This window comes from Glossina fuscipes, unplaced genomic scaffold (genome assembly GCF_014805625.2).
Source record: "Glossina fuscipes isolate IAEA_lab_2018 unplaced genomic scaffold, Yale_Gfus_2 1, whole genome shotgun sequence".
Taxonomy (NCBI): Eukaryota; Metazoa; Arthropoda; class Insecta; order Diptera; family Glossinidae; genus Glossina; species Glossina fuscipes.
Window position 1 is genome coordinate 21,751,269 of NW_023998415.1, and position 17,982 is coordinate 21,769,250.

At 34.5% G+C, this 17,982-nt stretch overlaps 1 protein-coding gene and 1 long non-coding RNA gene across 2 annotated transcripts; one reads left to right on the forward strand and one right to left on the reverse strand.

Annotated features, from left to right (window-relative positions):
• The first annotated feature begins 5,384 nt into the window (after positions 1–5,384).
• On the forward strand, positions 5,385–11,440 carry LOC119645150 (transcription factor SPT20 homolog). The gene is made up of 3 exons (XM_038045112.1): positions 5,385–5,841; positions 7,884–8,246; positions 8,330–11,440. The coding sequence occupies exons 1-3, from the start codon at positions 5,632–5,634 to the stop codon at positions 10,361–10,363; spliced, it is 2,607 nt and encodes an 868-aa protein (XP_037901040.1). The 5' UTR covers positions 5,385–5,631; the 3' UTR covers positions 10,364–11,440.
• Positions 11,441–16,077: 4,637 nt separating this feature from the next.
• LOC119632633 lies at positions 16,078–17,104 on the reverse strand. The gene is made up of 3 exons (XR_005246798.1): positions 17,046–17,104; positions 16,753–16,984; positions 16,078–16,675 (listed from the first exon to the last, which is right to left on the reverse strand). It is a non-coding gene; the product is annotated as an uncharacterized LOC119632633 (long non-coding RNA).
• Between the last annotated feature and the right edge of the window lie 878 nt (positions 17,105–17,982).

Consider the following 17,982-nt stretch of genomic DNA (forward strand, 5'->3'; position numbering starts at 1 on the left):
CTCTCTCTCTCTCTCTCTCTCTCTCTCTCTCTCTCTCTCTCTCTCTCACTCACTCACTCACTCATTCACTTTTTCCAACATTGTTTTTTCTTTCTCTCTCACCGTATGTCCTCCAGCACAGTAAATTATGGACCTGATAACTTGATTCATTGGTTCAATTGTTATCTTTATATGTCATATTTTTTACATAGACCGCTAGACAATGAGAAGTTATGAAATATGTCATATTGTTTGTCGTCAAAAAATATAAACATCTGCGATGTCTTTAAAATGTGAAAAACTTTCTATTTCCATTTAATTAGTCTATCTGTCCGTTCGTCCATGTCTTTTTGAGTCTTAAGCCATCAAAAATATCGATTGGATAACGTTACTTGATTACTTATTTCTATGAATTATGATATTCATAAACACAAACTTAAGAATTGAATTCGATTAGCTAACCATTAGGTAGAATAGCTAGCTGTAAACTCAAATAATCTCGAAAGAAAGAAAGTAGTTTTAATAAGTAAGTAAGTAAGTAAGTAAGTAAGTAATATAATCACATGCAAATAGGACAACAACCTATAGACAATGTGGGAGATGTCGAACTGATATGTAGCTTTAAATATTTATCATTTGAAGACTCTTTGTAAAACTTGTTGAAACCAATTGGCCGACTGACCTCTTCATAAGAAATGAACAAACGGTATTTAAGTTAAGGAATATTAAGATTCGTTCCAAGACGAATATCACTCTCTTCACTTCTTTTAACTTATTCGACATGAAAGAAATTATAATTAATTATAATTATATCGTATGTGAACTACTTAGTGGTCATCTTAATTTATATCTAACCGCTTAACTAGCCATAGAAACACGGATTTTAAATGAAAATGTACTGCTTTTATAAAATACTTCGATGATGTAAATATGCATACAAACATACATACATACATATTTATATACTTATTCACACTTGCAATACATACAGAGTACTCAATAAGTAATGACACACACATAAATGAAAAAAAAAGAAGAAAAACACATACACAAACCAACACGGATAATATATGGAAAAAATGCACCACTTATACCAAAAATATAATAATAATTAAGTTTTTTTTTTGATAATTTGTATATTAACATAATTTTTATATTCTTATGTATTGTAGAGACAGGAAATTTTACATATATAATATATAAGCAAACATACATATATATATATAAAGTGTACTAATGAACACTCACTTCACAAGCACACGCAAAAATTCAATATAAAGATAAAGATAATCATTAGATAAAGATAATCTTAGTAATTTATATTTAAATGTTTACTATTATAATTATTATTACTATTATTATTATTATTATTATTATTATTACAATTTTTTTTTTTTTTTCATAATTGTATTTATTCGTTGTTAAGTACATTAATTCATCTCTTTCATCCCGTCACACCAACTGCATTTGTAATTGTTATGTATAAGAAAGTGTTAACAATTTCATTTTTTATTCCCACATACACCTCCTTATACAGAACAATGACGTTTAAACGTTTTTATTTATTATTTATCCTCTTTTTTACTGCAACAATTGAGAAATTCAAATAAAACTAAACACATACATGAACACATATGCTCTTATGTTATATTTATTAAAAAAAAACAAAAAAAAAAAAAAAAAAACAAAAAAAAAAAAGCAAACAAAAAACAATAAAAACAAAATAAACGGAAATAATCTAGAAAAGAAAGCTATATGAATGAATGAAAAAAGTGAATAAAAAATAGAATAAATAATATCTGAAAATAAAACTATGAGAAAAAAAAAGCAAAAAAAAAAAAAAAAAAAAAAAAAATAGAGGCATTTCCGTCTTTTCGAAATTGCGTGTTGTTTAATTTTTTGTGGGAATAGCAAGGTTTCTGGGGTCCATGCTCAGATCGCATTCACTTAAACCGCATACCCAAGTCATTTTCATCCCATATGCGTACACATTTAATTGCCTCTGTTGCTCAGCACAAGCTATCGAAACTACCGAGTGAAGCTTTGCTCAATTCCATCATAAATCATATCGCAGCCTTCAATTTGTGCTATCGAATAGGAAGAGATCTCCTTTGGACGTCTCTCCTTAACACGCAAAGGAGTGAGTATAATCAGGACAATTATTTAAATTAATTTGCATTATATGAACGCGTCGCGAACTTTTCAATAAAATTTACACTACATCGCCTTTAAGTTATTTCCGCCATCGACGACAATTTATTATTATCGCTATAAGCCGTTAAGAACACTTTGCACAAGAAAAAAACAAAACAAAAAATCAAAAACAAAAAAAACACGAAAAGTGAAACCAAGTAATCGTTGATCATAACTTAACCTTAAGCCGTAACGAAAGAATTTTCCAAACCTCTCGGGTTAAAACCTTTTTTTTTACGAACATACAATGACCGAATCTCTTTGATATAGAATGTCTATAAGACGAGGCGATATGCTCCGTACGCGACAAAAGAGTAGCATTGTTAACAAGTATGAAAATGATACTCGGTTGCCGACGACCGAATTCTTTACCCCCTTCATTGTTATCATCTTTTTGTAGAATAATTTTGTGCAAATTTATATCGTGTATCTGTTGTAGTCCGCGAGCAACAAGCAAGGGAGAGGGAAAGCAAAAAATATTCAATGTGTTTGTTATATAGGCGTGTGCGCGTTGTAGGCGTACTCTTTGAAAAGTTTAGTTCATTTTCAAATCGTTTTGCAAGTTTTTGGACGATATCTTCATTTTTGCGAAAGAGAGAATGTTTGCCACACATAATACACAGCTGGGCAGACGGACGGACATGCTTAAGTGTATTCCGAATTTGAGATTGAGCAAGAAATTACACCCTTTATGGCGTTTCTAATGCTTGCTTTTGCCCGTTATATCAAAGTATTGGGAAAAAAAGATGATATTATGACAAACTATAAAATTGAGTTGGCGCGGCCGATCTTTACCAATTTTTTTTGGAACTACTATAGCATCGCCCATAGAATATACGTCTAAGTATTTGTAAATTTATCTGTGTGGAATCTGATTTTCTACTCCTTTTGAAAAACAAATGTTCACAGTTCACATGGTACTATAGGCGAGTCCTTCAACCGAATTGTCCCAATTTTAATGCAAATCTACGTGCAAGAACTTTCAATCTTTGAGCAGAATTCGAAATCGATTACTGGCATTTTTGCGTACAGACAGACGGACGGATATGGTTAAATCGATCCAAAATTTGATGCTGATCAAGAATATATTTACTATTTGGGGTCTCTAAGGATTCCTTCTGGACCTTTCAAAGATTTCGACACCATGAACATACCCGTCATCCTTTGGTGCTGAGTATAAACTGAAATCTCAGTGATGAGGGAAGCCTATAATAGATCGATTTTAATCGATAGATCCAACTCGTTGGAAAATCATTGCATGCCCTTATGTGAGAAGGCTATTGCAAACATTCATTATAATTTCTCTATAAGTTCGTATGGAACCGTTCACCTATCCATTTACTACTCGCGTAAAGCCAAGTTGAGGGGAAATGTGTAATACTTAACAGTTGTTAGAAAAATCAAAGACTCAAGTCTATGAAGTCACTCGAGTTTCTATTAGCCATAAAAGATAACTTTTGCCAAAGACGGCAAATTTATTAATTAATTTCGACTGTGCACGCTTTTAGGCAGCGAAAGTAATATGTTGAAACGAGATTGAAACGATAACAGTTTAGAATTTAAATAAATGAAAAATATGTTGATTTGAAAGTGGTTTTGTTTTCTGCGTCGCATAATACATTTCTTCGCCCGTGTTGCACTTGAACGATACAGAAGGCAGACAGAGGCCTGAGAGGTATTATTGTTCAATGAACTGCAGAGTGCTTATGTAATTGAACCGAAACTCCCATTGAGTATTTTCAATTATTATAAAGGGGAAGGACAAAACTTGCATTGTAAGGCTATGAAAATTGCTCACCTCACCTGCACTCACCTTTAAACGGTAAAATCGAATATTGTTTTTTATATAATAAAGGTCTCATCCACTCTGCGATTCCGAAAGTAAACATAAATAAGACACACTTCTGATTTAGATTTGCATCGTACTGTTTTTTTTTAAAAATGTAGTGTGGAGACCATGCCATTATTCAAAGAACAAAATACATACATAATTGTGCAGCGTATAAAAATTTGTAAAACTTATTACGAAAATGATGAATGAAACTCATATTTGTTTGAATGACTTTGTAAATAAGAATTATTGGCCCTTTGCCACATTTTTTGAGGCCTGTACGCGTACAAAATTTACTTCTGAGTGTTGTTTATGGGCTAAAGAAAAATGATAATTGATTTTTTATGGCAAAAGTTCGATAATTACGACTTGAATAAAGTGGTGCAACATTTCATTTTTTTGAAGAAATCAAGTTGTTCGAAGAAACGTTCGACTTTTTGCTCTGGGGGTGTCAATGGCAGCAATTTTATGTAGAAAAGCAAATAGTTCGACAATTGAATTTTTACATATAACCCGAGGATAGATAAAAGTCGCAACAACACCAATGTCAAAGATAAGAAAAGAAAATTCATGTTAATATCATCTACCGTTTAGTTTTTATTAAAAATTAGAAGAAGAAAAAAAAAAAAAAATAGCACACAAAAGAACGAAAGCAAAAAAAAAAAAAGGTGAGCCTATTTTGTGTTTTATCGATATAATTTCTGATTTTTGATCAAATTTCAACAACAATAATGAATAAATACTTGGTAACACTGGTTCCGTCATATGATTTGAATGAATAACAGTAAAGAAAACCCATTCACCGTTATCACACTTAATCACTCTCAACTGTCGTTTGTAACGTTTCCGCTTCCCAGTTGAATAAGCATTTATTACATGCAGCAGCAAAGAGCGAAAACCAAATTAAAAAAATATAAAAAAAAATAAAAGCAAAATTAAAAAGAATACAAACGGAAAAGGAGAAAATATAATGTAAAAAGAGAATAACGGGATAACGTAACCAAACCCGACAATATTATTGAGTACGCGAATAGTGGTGGATTTGTCTCTACGTATTGATGGATATACATTTTAGTATTCATGACAACTGTATACGCAGTTTGTGACAGAACTCTTAAAACGATTAACCAAAAAATTATTAGTCAAGCGCTTATACGCACGCATATATAAATTTTAATCTTTTATATATATATATATATATATATATATATAAGATGTACATACATAGATAAAAAATATATATATATACATAGATAATTTATATAAATAAGTGCAAGAATTTTAGCAATTTTTTAATTGCTTAAGCCAAATTAAGCAAAGAAGACTAACAGAAAATACTCTAAAGAGATAAATCCAAGTCTTTAACAATTTGCGTGCACGTTAGGGAAATAAATTGCGTAGAGTCTATCTAAGAATAGAATTTGTAAAATAATTCGTAAATTTTTTTACGTAAATAATTATATAACCCGGTGAAGTTCAGACTTGAAAGACAGATTTTAAATTTAAAGAAGTATAAGAAGATTTTCATGAAATTCATGCAACAAATCGATAACGGGGAAAAAAAAACTGCATACACAAACTGAATGCATTGTCGTTAAAATAAGAGGAAAGGAAAGTTTTTTTTTATCATGGCCACAGTTAATCCTATAAGCAGTAGTTGTCAGAGCATTGCTAGAGTCAGTGTGAGTGCCGGAACTACATTGCGTGCAGGCGGCAATAGCAATGGTAATGGCGGTAACGGTCATTATATACCTGGTACCGGTAGCTTAGGTCGCTTAAAGTACCATAATAAGCATAAAAGTTTAGACGCCAGCGACGAGGAAATCGACTATTCACAGGTAAGTGAACTCAGCCAAACTTAGGAAAAAAAAAACGTACGATAAACGCTTCGAACAGTAAAGTTTCGCGATTTTTAATATTTTGACAGGATTTTGTATTGTACATATCATGTGCTCGACATAATCAAACCTTTTGCATATGTCTGTTGTGAAGTACATCCGTTTGTACGTTTACCGCGAGAACGCATGAAATGCCTAAACCGCAATAAGACTATACGTTTGCTCTTGGATACTTTCATTTATCATTGTTATTAGGTGAAAACACAAAAGTATATTCGAATTTGTCAAAATTTTTACTTCACATATTTCAATTTACATTGCACTAATATATATTGCGAATTGATCGGTGGTAAGGCGTACAAGTTACGCGTTTGTGAGACCGGGGGGAGGAGGGGGTATGTGAGTGTGTTTTTGTGTGCGCGCGTTTGAACTTAAACTTCACAGACGATAAAACAATGAATTAAAAAAGCTGAGTAAAGAATGCGAAAAAGTTCCTATTGGATAGTAGTTTATAAGCGGAATTTTACAGCGTTGACAGTATGGATGATATTCATTTTCAGTTTCATGCTCGTTTTTTCATTATTAATAAAATTTATTTTAAGAAATTCAGAAACTAAGTCAAGACCAAGTATTTTTGGATATCTATCTATATCCAATAATAAAAAGCAATCTGCTTTACTAAACATAATAATGCAAAATATATGTGAAACCGGGAGCAATATATCAAAAGTTTGTCTATTTGTCGTCCAAGTTACAATTTCATATGCCAAGGGCGCCATTGATTATTATTCAATCAATTGTAATTTAATTTATCAGCGTTTCTGTTAAGAATTCTTGAAATATTCAGTAACGCTTTATGCCAAAAACTATGCAAGGCCTAGAAGACGTTCACAATTAATCGTATGAACGAACTGTATATGTGTAACTCTGCTAAAAATTACAGATACGTCCATAATTGCGAAACTAGACCAATTTTTGTATATTTCCGTAGCATACTTCTGCGCGTTAAATAAAATTTTACCAAGCGAACATAATTTCGGGCTTTCGGTAATCATTCTAAAAGAATCGATCAAAATAGTCAAAATATTTAATTAAGTTCGAATTAATTTCATTTCCCATTTTTTTCCATTTATTATAGTTCCCGAAAGAGACAAAGCTAACTATCTGCCCTCATGCTTTCTTATATTTTTGTAAAACATAATTATTTCGCATAATAAAGCGATGTTCACTTGCCCGTAACTACATTGTATTTGATTATTAAACATCCGTTGACTATTCAGAGACCATAAAAATTGAATGCCATTTCTAGTTCTTGGAAGAGTTAGTAAAAGTGCACTGCATTTAGGGCCGCATTTATCCAGTCACGCTATTAATAATGAAACACTAATTACTCTTCTATTGTCGTGTAATTTATCTCAATCAGAGTTTATCACTACCGATCAATGTAACATGATCGATTACATTCAAGCCATAATTATATGCGTTATTTTCAAATGTGTAACATATATGAAGGTGTATACATGTGATGTATTATGTATGTACATATTTACATACATAAATAGGTGTTGATATGTTACGTCATTATGTATACCCTTTGAATAGAATCATGTTTTAGATTATTTCAACGCGTGGTTTATGCACTTTTGATTTTTCTCGTACACATGGGTAAATTTTTAATGCAGTTTTTTAGTTTCTCTTTCGCATGTAAACATTTAACCCTTCCGTTGTCTACTGAGCGCTCGTGTAAAGCTTTATTACTTGTGGCTATTTGTTGTTCTATATTGCATTCCGTTCATACGGAGCGTAATGAATTTTAATATTTAATAACCGTTTTTCACATATAAGCAAAGAGTAGAAAGCGACCACACACATGCCCATACATATAAGAAATTGTGCCATATAATTATGTGAATGCCTTGGGAGACAGAGCCTTTTAAATAAACTTGAACATTAAGGAATAATTATGGAAGTTTAACTAACAACGATATATATAATATATATATATATATATATATATATGTACATTTACTTATTTATCACAGCTTTCCCAGTCGACCCATTTACTGGGTCGTGTTAAGTCGGAACGTTTTCTAGCATCGAAAGTTGATGAGACTCGCAGACGTCGAACTATAATCGTTGAGAAAAAAAATGATTCGTTCGGCTTCACATTACAAAGTTATGGAATACATTACAAAAAGGATCAAGAAGTTGAAATGATCACTTACGTTGATTACGTGGAGTATGACGGACCAGCGTATAAAGCTGGTATGAGAGAAGGCGATGTTATATTGGCCATTAACGGCGAAGACATGGAAAAAGCGGATCATAAGACTCTAGTTGATTACATTAAAAGCTGCGATACACGTATGCGTATGGTTGTACTTTTCGAAGATTGTGTACGTAAGGTATGTTGCTATTAAAAGTATACTTAATATTGAAATTTGTGTACATAAGTAGAATAAAAAATTTTCTGATCTAATCATATCAGGTGGAACTTCATATGCGTTACATACAATTACAAAATCTATTGCAAAGCAAAATGAACGAATTGGAACGAGTGTGCTTGCATGAACGTGAATTACTTGAAGGTAAATGGAAGACTCATAGCCTACCTGCCCGCAAAAGAACAACCACTTCACCAATTGATGGTACGGATCCCGGTAATTCACCCTCAGAAGGTGAACAAAATTTACCTTTTTACCGTTCCACGCTGTCGACGGAAGACGTTGGCAATATTACACGTCAAGCGCAACAAACAATAATACCACCACCAGCTCAATTCATGCTCTCGTATCATTACTTTGACCCGACATATCGCTATGTTATGAAGCCATCCAATTCCACCACAAACAGTAGTGGTGATTGTTTCGTGACAGTCGGTGAACGTCTACCACGTACTGAATCGGAAGATACCACGATCGCCCCAGTCACTGCTTCTCAATTTTCTCAAAATCAGAGAAGGAGTAGTACTTCGCACACAGCTCTGGTCCCAGCATCCCGGACTTGTGAGAAACACAAGCAGGCAAATCGTCCAACCAACCAGCAGCAAACGATTAAGGCGCGCGATTTAAAACCTGAATCGAATACACCGCCAAAAGTTCAGAAATCTAAACACTGCCATGGTCATTCCTGTAATCCGTGCATTGATTTTAGATGGAAGTCGGCTGAAAAAGCAAGTACGACAGCTGCTCAGGCAGACAATGTTAGCTTAGATGCTTACGATTTAGCGAGTCCATGCTGCGACACGCATTGTGTTCCTACGCGACGACGCACCCGCCATCATCACAAAGAAAATCATACTCATAAACATAAGCATAGAGATCGAGACCGCGAAACTAAGGATAGGCCACCACGTCCTAAATCCCAAAGTCACATATCCCCGAGCATTGCGACACGACATCATCATCATCATCATGAAAATTTAAACCAACATCCGCATCACTGCCATGGAACACCCCAACAACAACCACAGCATCAACATCATCATCATCATAAAACGTCGCACGGTTGTGATTCACAGAACGGTAGCGTACGATCGCGTTATTTTGATTTAGCTTCTGGTTTAGCGAGCCACTGCAGCTTGCACTCTTGCACCTCTAATGAATTTCAGGCGCCGGATACTTCGTCTTACACCACTTCCATTAGCACGGACACGCTCTTCTGGGATCCAAAAAGTGATAATGTCGCTGCCTCACGCCAGCACTCAACCACTTCCCGTCAATCAGCTCAACAACAACAGCAGCAGCAACAACAGCAAAAGCAGTTGCAGCAACAACACCATCATCCACATCATCATTATTCACAGCCACAGACACAGCAGCAACAACAACAACAACAACAACAACAACAGCAGCAGCAGCAGCAGCAGCAGCAACAACAACAACAACAACAACAACAACATCATTATTTGCAAAATTTATATCATCATCGATACCATATAACGGCAACACAGGTTCAACCAAGCCAAATTTATCCGAATTCTGCTGCTGCTTATGTACACAAACCAAAATCGTGGGACAATTTAACAGCCGCCAATGCCAAAGACTATGCTTACGGATATGGATATTTAGACACTGTCGCGGTTAAGCCTAACATTAATTTACAGTTGGCTCAACAGCGTCATTCTATACCGCGGAAAAATCCCTACGGTCGTTATTCAACTTACATGGACGTTGAAAACTATGCACCACCACCGTCCGAATTTGTAGAACAAGTCACAACTACGACAACTACAATAACTGCTAAATCAACTGATGAGCTAATTGCAGTGACAACCACCGCCACACCGTCTGCCTGCGATTGTATGGCCAATCAGAAGCAACAACAACAAGCAACTAAACTTGCCCAAATGCAAATCAACCAAAATTTAAAAATTCCTCCATCTCATAGCAACTGTCAAATGGGTTACTATTCGCATTTGCCTCAACCGAAAACGGATGCAACGACATCCACGCAAACTACCACCCAAACTAATACCATCAGCGCCGATAACGGGACAGTGACAGAAGTGACACGTTTGTAGGTAACGCTCGTTTAGATCAGATAACGCATTTGATCTAAATCAAGCAAATAATGGAAACAAACATAAGAGTGAAAGCGTGATATTGACTTTACCGATATTACCGATTGTATCGCACATTCAGCCCATTTATTTGAACTCGTACTACCTAAAGGAAGAAGAAAATATTAACTTTGGGCGAGCAAACTAAAGAAAGAAATTTCGAAAAAGACCGCGCGAAAGTTCTTAACTGAAATAAATGAGTCTACAGTGGTACTCGTGGCAACAAAATCAATGATCTCATTAAAGAGCTATCTATGAACGAAAATATTCGATAAATCGAAACCAATACAAGATAATCTACACATCCACTTATTTACATGCTCTAATATGTTTTTATGTACTTAGCGAAAACGTTTAAGCACGCATTCGTATATACATTAACGTGTATACGTATATATATATATATACATACATACATACATACATACATACATACATACAAACAAACATACATACATATAGCTAGGTATATATCCTTTAGAACAAGAGAACTTCACTGCAACAAAGTAATTCAGACCATTTTTTAATTATTATCCCACAATAAAAAAAAAATAAATAAATGAGTGAATAAATAAATCTTTAGAAGCTAAGAAAAATTTTCACGAGAACTCATCAAATAGACATCGCAAGACTCCCGTTTGACATCGAGCCGAGTAGTCGAGCCGATAAAAGCCGTAAAATTTAATGAAATCATTAACACTTTCCTGCTTATTTATAAGCACATAGCATAAGCATTAATTGTAGATGACCATGAATAGGGGCCTAACGATGGGCATAGACATAGATAAATACTCGCATGTTGTTGATAATAAATGCCAAATGGTGTATTTTTTAATAAGAAACTTTCGCCTTAAGACTGATTTTTTATATCCACTACCAGGGAATACATACGGAGAAACACATTTCATATATCTAAGGACTCAATATTTCCGAGATCATAAATTCAATATCATAATTCTTCTGCTTCCGTCAAAACGAATTCATTTATTCAACAATCCCTTTGTCTGTATGCTACTGGACTTCTTAAAAGTACAGAAATCTATCAAAAAGTGCATCCATCCACTTTATAAGTTTGCGTAGCTAAAATTTAAAGCCAAAGACAAAAATCGAACCGATATGTAACTAAAGATCATAAAAAGCAATGTACGCCAGACTAATACTTCTGCTTATGGAAAAACAAAGAAAAACACAGAGAGAGAAGAAACCAAATAGCTTTTGTATGCTTAGTCGAGGTAGTGGGTATCGAAGATTCGCCCCAAGGCGATATATATGTATTTTGGTATTGTACTGACGTATACAGTATAAGTAGTTGCTTTTCATGCAAATGTACCGCCATATATATGTACATATATGTGTATATATGTGTGCTAATACAATATATATATATATATATATATGTATATATTTTAAAATTTTAAATAAACTTATTATAATATATATAAATGCAGATGGAAAGATGTTTTTTAGCGTTTGTGTAATTCTAAGTTTAACTGTAATTGTGCCGGCGGTGCGTTTTTACTCTTCTTTCTTTTTTGTTTTTTGCTATGCCAGCTGGTGGGTAGATAACTTCGTAGTTACAACTGAACCGCACAAATCGCCTAACTGTGACGACTACGTCGTACATCGACCCCTCATACGCGCTCCGTCTTTTATTGCCCTAGTTTGATACTATCGTTCATAACTTCTCGATATTTTCTTAGCATTTGTTCGAAACGTTTCGGTTAATCTATCGGCTGACATATTCATATAATATGGGTTCGGTTTCTTCTAATATTTCCCTTTCAATTTACTAATCCGGGCAATTCTTTTCAGTATCCGTTTAATGTCTCTACGTCTCTAGTACGGACGAACATCGCATGCTTTCGCAATTGTATGGGCGGTATCAAATCTGGCCCATTAATAATTTCAGATTTACGCATCCGGCTAACTCATTGAAAATATGCTTAATGTTACACAAAGACAAAGGCGTGTATCAATGAACATTAACGTTAAACTGACTACCCCTTATTGCCAGCAGTTCCCCAGCACTGTCAAATTTCTTTGTCACTTTTTTTTTTAAATGCGGAAAAACCATGATTTCAAAGTATTTGGTTAAGGCATGGGAGTCAGCTGGGTTTCCCGGCTGTCGAATACATCCACTCTTTTGGAACGCAATGCTTTTACGGTCTCAGCATAAAAGCTCAGCGAAACAAATACACGTCTAGACGAGTCTATATTCTTTAACATACATCTCTACATAAGGTCAAATCAATTTTAAAGGCGTCTTCGCAATTCCCATTGGCTGTCTTATATCGTTTAAGCGAATGAGTTGGAATGCCTTTTGTAATAAAAACTTCACATATTTGGCTATTTGTCTATTGCCAGTGAACGATATTAAACGAACGATAGCGTATTTAAAAAATGAATCTTTAAGTAAAACCAAAGAAAATTTGCGATGTCTTGATTACTATCCACTGCAGAATTTTCAACCAATTTATCATAAATTAGTGCATTGAGATCATCTCAGTCGCAAGTGCTATTTTCCTCGCCAATAAACCTATCGCTTACATTATCTAAAAATCCTGAAATGAAAGCATTATTCTCCGTTTCGCAGTTCGTAAATTTTGAAAGTTTGTCAGCTAATAACGGTGCCTGTGAGTGTCAGTTATACGTTCATTAAATTTATATATGTGATCGGTAGAATTAATTACATGGGCCGAGCAAATGCGTTTTCATTCACTGATTACTTTATCATGAATTTCTACACCGCGCAACCAAAGTAGTCTGAGCCTTCGGCGCTAGGCACTAACTAGAGGCATTCATCTTTGATGTCACTGTGCGGCTAATGTTGTCGCTAAGATTCCTCTTGTTGTTGTTGTTGCTGATATTTCTTTGCCTTCTTCTCTCTCTCTCTCTCTCTCTCTGACCGTGTAGTACGGCAATGATACGAAATAAGTGAGGAAGGAGAAAGAAAGAAATAGGGAAGAGGCGACAGTCTAGTAACTGTGTGCACAATCGGTAAGTGAAGTAACTTTACTTACTGAGTGCTTACTATAGCTATGACCAAAGTAAGCTCTACCGAATTGAGCGATCATTATTTACTCGGCTACTCATACTTCTGTCTTGGATACTATTACTTTTCCTGCTGATACAAATGTCTCTCCTGCTATCACTGTTGTTTCTGTTCGTCGCTACTTTTACGCTTTTACAATTCTTCTCTCTTGAAGACCTTTCAGTATTTGCTGCTAACCTTTTTAGTAAAATTAACCTTATCTCACTCTTAAGTTGCGAGAGAACGTCCCTATAAATTAACCTTGATATATAGTCGGGTCTTTGCGGAATGTTTTGGTGGTTTATAGTCAACATCACAATCGTCGTCGCGGTCAAAGTAAGAGATAGCTTCGTTCTTTTCGCTTTCAACACTGCGCGATTCGCAATCAAAAGTATTATCCGAATCAGGCTGTCCGTCTTTTAAATCTTTCGTACAAATATTGCTCGTCATCGAATGCGCGTGCCAAGCCATCTCCGCCATTACGCCCGAAATTAAGAAAAAGAAACGATGTGTCTGTGCTTATCCGAATAACTTTCATTGCCGTTATGCGATTTATTCATCTTTTTTTCAAAATTGAACAATGTTTTTATTTCGTTCCCTTCGCCATATTTGCTGAACGAGGATATTTGACATTACTACTCTCTCTGATGCTTTTTCATCAGTTTCTTGACCCTATTATCAATATCTACTTGCTTTCTACTTACTACATACGTACAGTTTAACATTTCTCATCACATTCTGCTTTTCGACAATTGATTGTCTTTTTGCTGTTTTTGTTGTTTAATTTTTTCAATTCTCGTTTAATGCTCCAGCTGACGCTATCTAAGAGTATTGGAAGACTTCGATATTGAAGAAGCGTAGATAGAGTCCAAAACGAACAAGTGTATAATGATGGCCTTATTGCTTATTTCAAACGATTGGCAAAGCGAATTGGTCCTTTAAGAGACACGTCCAGAAATAGATGCAGAAGTGTTATAACGAAAGACGAAATTTTTACTCTTTATCTAAGAGAGACATTTCAGTCTTTCTGAGATATCAAACACAGATAAAACATTGAAAGTTCTAGATAGCCTATGTCGCATTTTCAATTTGCCTATCAGAAATATATCAGTTGCTGAATTCAAAGAGGAGGCCGCTCATCTTCCTCGAACATCGATTTTTATCAATTTGTTAAGGTTGAATCACTTTCCAACTCAGTGCAAATGCGTATAGATAGTTAGGATGACTAAACCTGATAGCCCACAAATTGTTGCAAGCTCGTATAGACCGATTAGCTTATTGATTGTTTTTTCTAAAATATTTGAGAAAATTTATCTACGAAGACTACTTACTGCCAGTTCTAAAGCACAAGCAGTTCGTTTTCAGGAATATAGGAACGTCATCAGAGAAGTCAGAGAAGAGAGTAAAAAGGATTACGGTAAAGTTGAAGACGACAGATTCAAAATATATATGAAAGTGAAAGTGAAGTCTTCCAAGTGCAGCCCTCTAGGCGAATTTCACTTCAGATTTTCCGATCATGGAAAATATCATTACACAGCAGTCCTGTTTTCATCTTGCGATCCCATAAATTCTTCGTTTCAGATGAACGCGTGGAATATGAAAATAAATGCTAAAAAAATTTACGCATATTATGCTTGAGCTGACCAAGGGTTCTTGTCCATTTTGGATGGCCATAATATCTCCTCCAACAATAACTTTGCAGAATATCTTGGCCCTACTCATTGATCAGAGATTAAGAGGGAAAAGTCACATAAAAGTTTAACGAGCCAGCAGCTTGACTTAAAGACCAGAAGACTTCGTTGGATAGAGTAAACGGGAAACTAATGGGACCTACGGCATATAACTGTTGCGGAACAACGAGTAATTTAAAAGTATTAATACAAGATACTCCGTGTTATTGTCAATGTCTCATGTTTCGTTCATAATGAATTTGATTTTCCTTCATTCACCAAAAATCTAACTGAAGGCATTTCTTCAAAACATCTTATCACATAAAATACCTAATCACGTAAATGTCTGGAAAATATTTCTTCTGAACGAATTCAGTGAAATAAAAAGATTGAAGAGGCATCATATATATGATCTTTGATTCAGAAAGTGGACTGTTCTTATTCCTCAAATTATTCTAACGAATTTTCGAAATGAAAATTTTCGCCACATTTTTTCATTTTATTGAAATTGAAATATTTCAATATCGTATTTCGCACGTTACTTTTTCATATATTTTTTCCCGATATTTATTTATTACTTCTATTTTTGTTATGTATTTGTCGGTATACTTAACAATAATAATAGAACAGCAATCAGTTCCGAGTACTTAAGCATATGAAATTTTTAACTGATCACGAATATAATTTTTGTAAAGATTTATAAAAGAGAAATGATATAAAAAGAATAGTATATAATAGTAGTGGTCGGTAGATGGAACGATAACGTAAGTTGCTTTTCAGTTAGATCAGACGTTACAATTACAACCACATGATTCGGAATCACTGACGGATGAGGGCTTCGCAACACTTAGATGGTGAAGCTTCAGAGGCCACATTAGGCACATACACTCTTGATCAACATCAATTTGTAAACTGATTTAAATATGTCTGTCTGTCCGTCTGCCCGCCTGTTCGCCTGTCTGTCTATCCGTATTTCTATGTAAAGTCTGCGTGGGCAACGTTCTCGAGTTCGCTATCGGCTTTAAATTGAGCAAAAACATTGCAAGTTCTTGCACGCAGATTAGCAGTGAAAATGGAATAAATCGGTCCAAGCACAAGCCTGCAAAAAAAAGCTCAAATTGAACACATACAAATTTTTCCAACTAAAAATCTTGTGGCTTTTTGCTCACTATTCATATTCTCTATATTCACTGTTGGTGTAAAAAAATTGAAAAATCAGCCATGACTTCTTGTTTTCACTTTTTTCAACTTTCATACTTATGACCCGTCAAGTAAACAAGACGGAATGTTGAAAATTATTCTGTACATTCCTCACATGCAGATACAGATGATGACTGTTTAAATGTGTCTTAATGCTAAACTAAACTATGGTGGACTGTACAAGGCGGGGAGTGCGAAGGATTCGTTGTTTCTTCGCAGTATAGCCAATAGGGGATCAAAAAAGAGCACATGGAGCGTGCAATGCGATGAGCTAAGTGTGTCAATGACGAATTAAATATTGCGGACGTCACGCTGTGATGGATTAATTTTTTTCTCGCCAATCCAATCGATACGCGTAGCAAAAAAAAGGAGCTGGAGAGCAAATATAAATATAGGCTAACGATGTTGTTTATAAAAGATTCCATCGCGGTCAAATATAATTTTCTTACCTGCTTTATTGATTTCTTCGTCTTTCTATTTAATATTAGTTTAGGTCAGTTTTCAAATCGCGACTTTAAAGTGATATCGCTATCTGCCACATTTGAATTAAAGTCCAGGTCTTGTAGTTTTAATAGAGCAGCATACTTCTCTAATATCGTCTGCATGCGTGCATTATTTTCAACATTTATACGGTCAAACGCTCAATTACGTTGTGGATGGTTGTAGTCAAATTCACTAAGCCTTTTACATGAGTAATAAATAAATTAACACATATACGTTTCTTCTCTTTCACATTAATTACCTGCAACTAATGTTCTGTAAACAATATTAGCATATAGGAGTGATAAGGAGTGAAATGAAAAATAAAAAAAAAAAAAACGCTTAGGCTTAAGTGTAAGTATAAATTTTTTATAAAAGCATTCTATTGTTATAGTAATCAACAGGTGCGCGCACGTATTTACGTATGTTATTTCGTAGAAGCCCTCGCAATAAGAATTCGCGCACGTTCCTAACCATTCTGAGTTCTATATAATTACAGCTCTTGACATGAATATAATAATGCCAGTAATCGTTCTAATTAAAGAGACCACCTCTCAGAAATAGACAATATTTTACATTAGCCTATTTGTAACGAACGAATAAATCTATCCCACATAGATATAAGTTGCCAGATTTAGTTAGACGTTTATCAGCTGGCGCTGCCATACTTATGCCATCTAGAGTTTTTTGCCGTAATTAAAGTAAAAAATCGATAAACTACCCTTCTACGCTTCAGGAAAGTCATCGCAAAGGAAAAATTCAATACATTCGACTGCACGTAGACGTAAGAGCGCAAATCTCCTCATTTTTTTTTTTTTTTTTATACAAATGTGCAATGTAACCGATTTTCGATGAAAGGCTTAGTATAATAAATAAAAAATTATATTTAAAGTGTTGATTAAATGCACGTTTACGATTGTATATACTATATTTTATAGATATGTCTAAAAATGTTATAAAATTTGAATCGAGAAAACCGGCAAAAAATTTCCCTAAGTCATATGAGCGTAACGAGAAAGGGCTTATGTGCATAATAAGTATGCAGCAATTGTGAGTGTAGAAAAAAAAGAGAGAAAAAATCAAGAAAATATACATAACATAAGGAAAGGGGAGACTGTCAATTGCAGCCCAATACACATATAAACTCACTTACACACGCATATTAGTGTAAAATTTAAAAATCATTTATTTTTATCCGA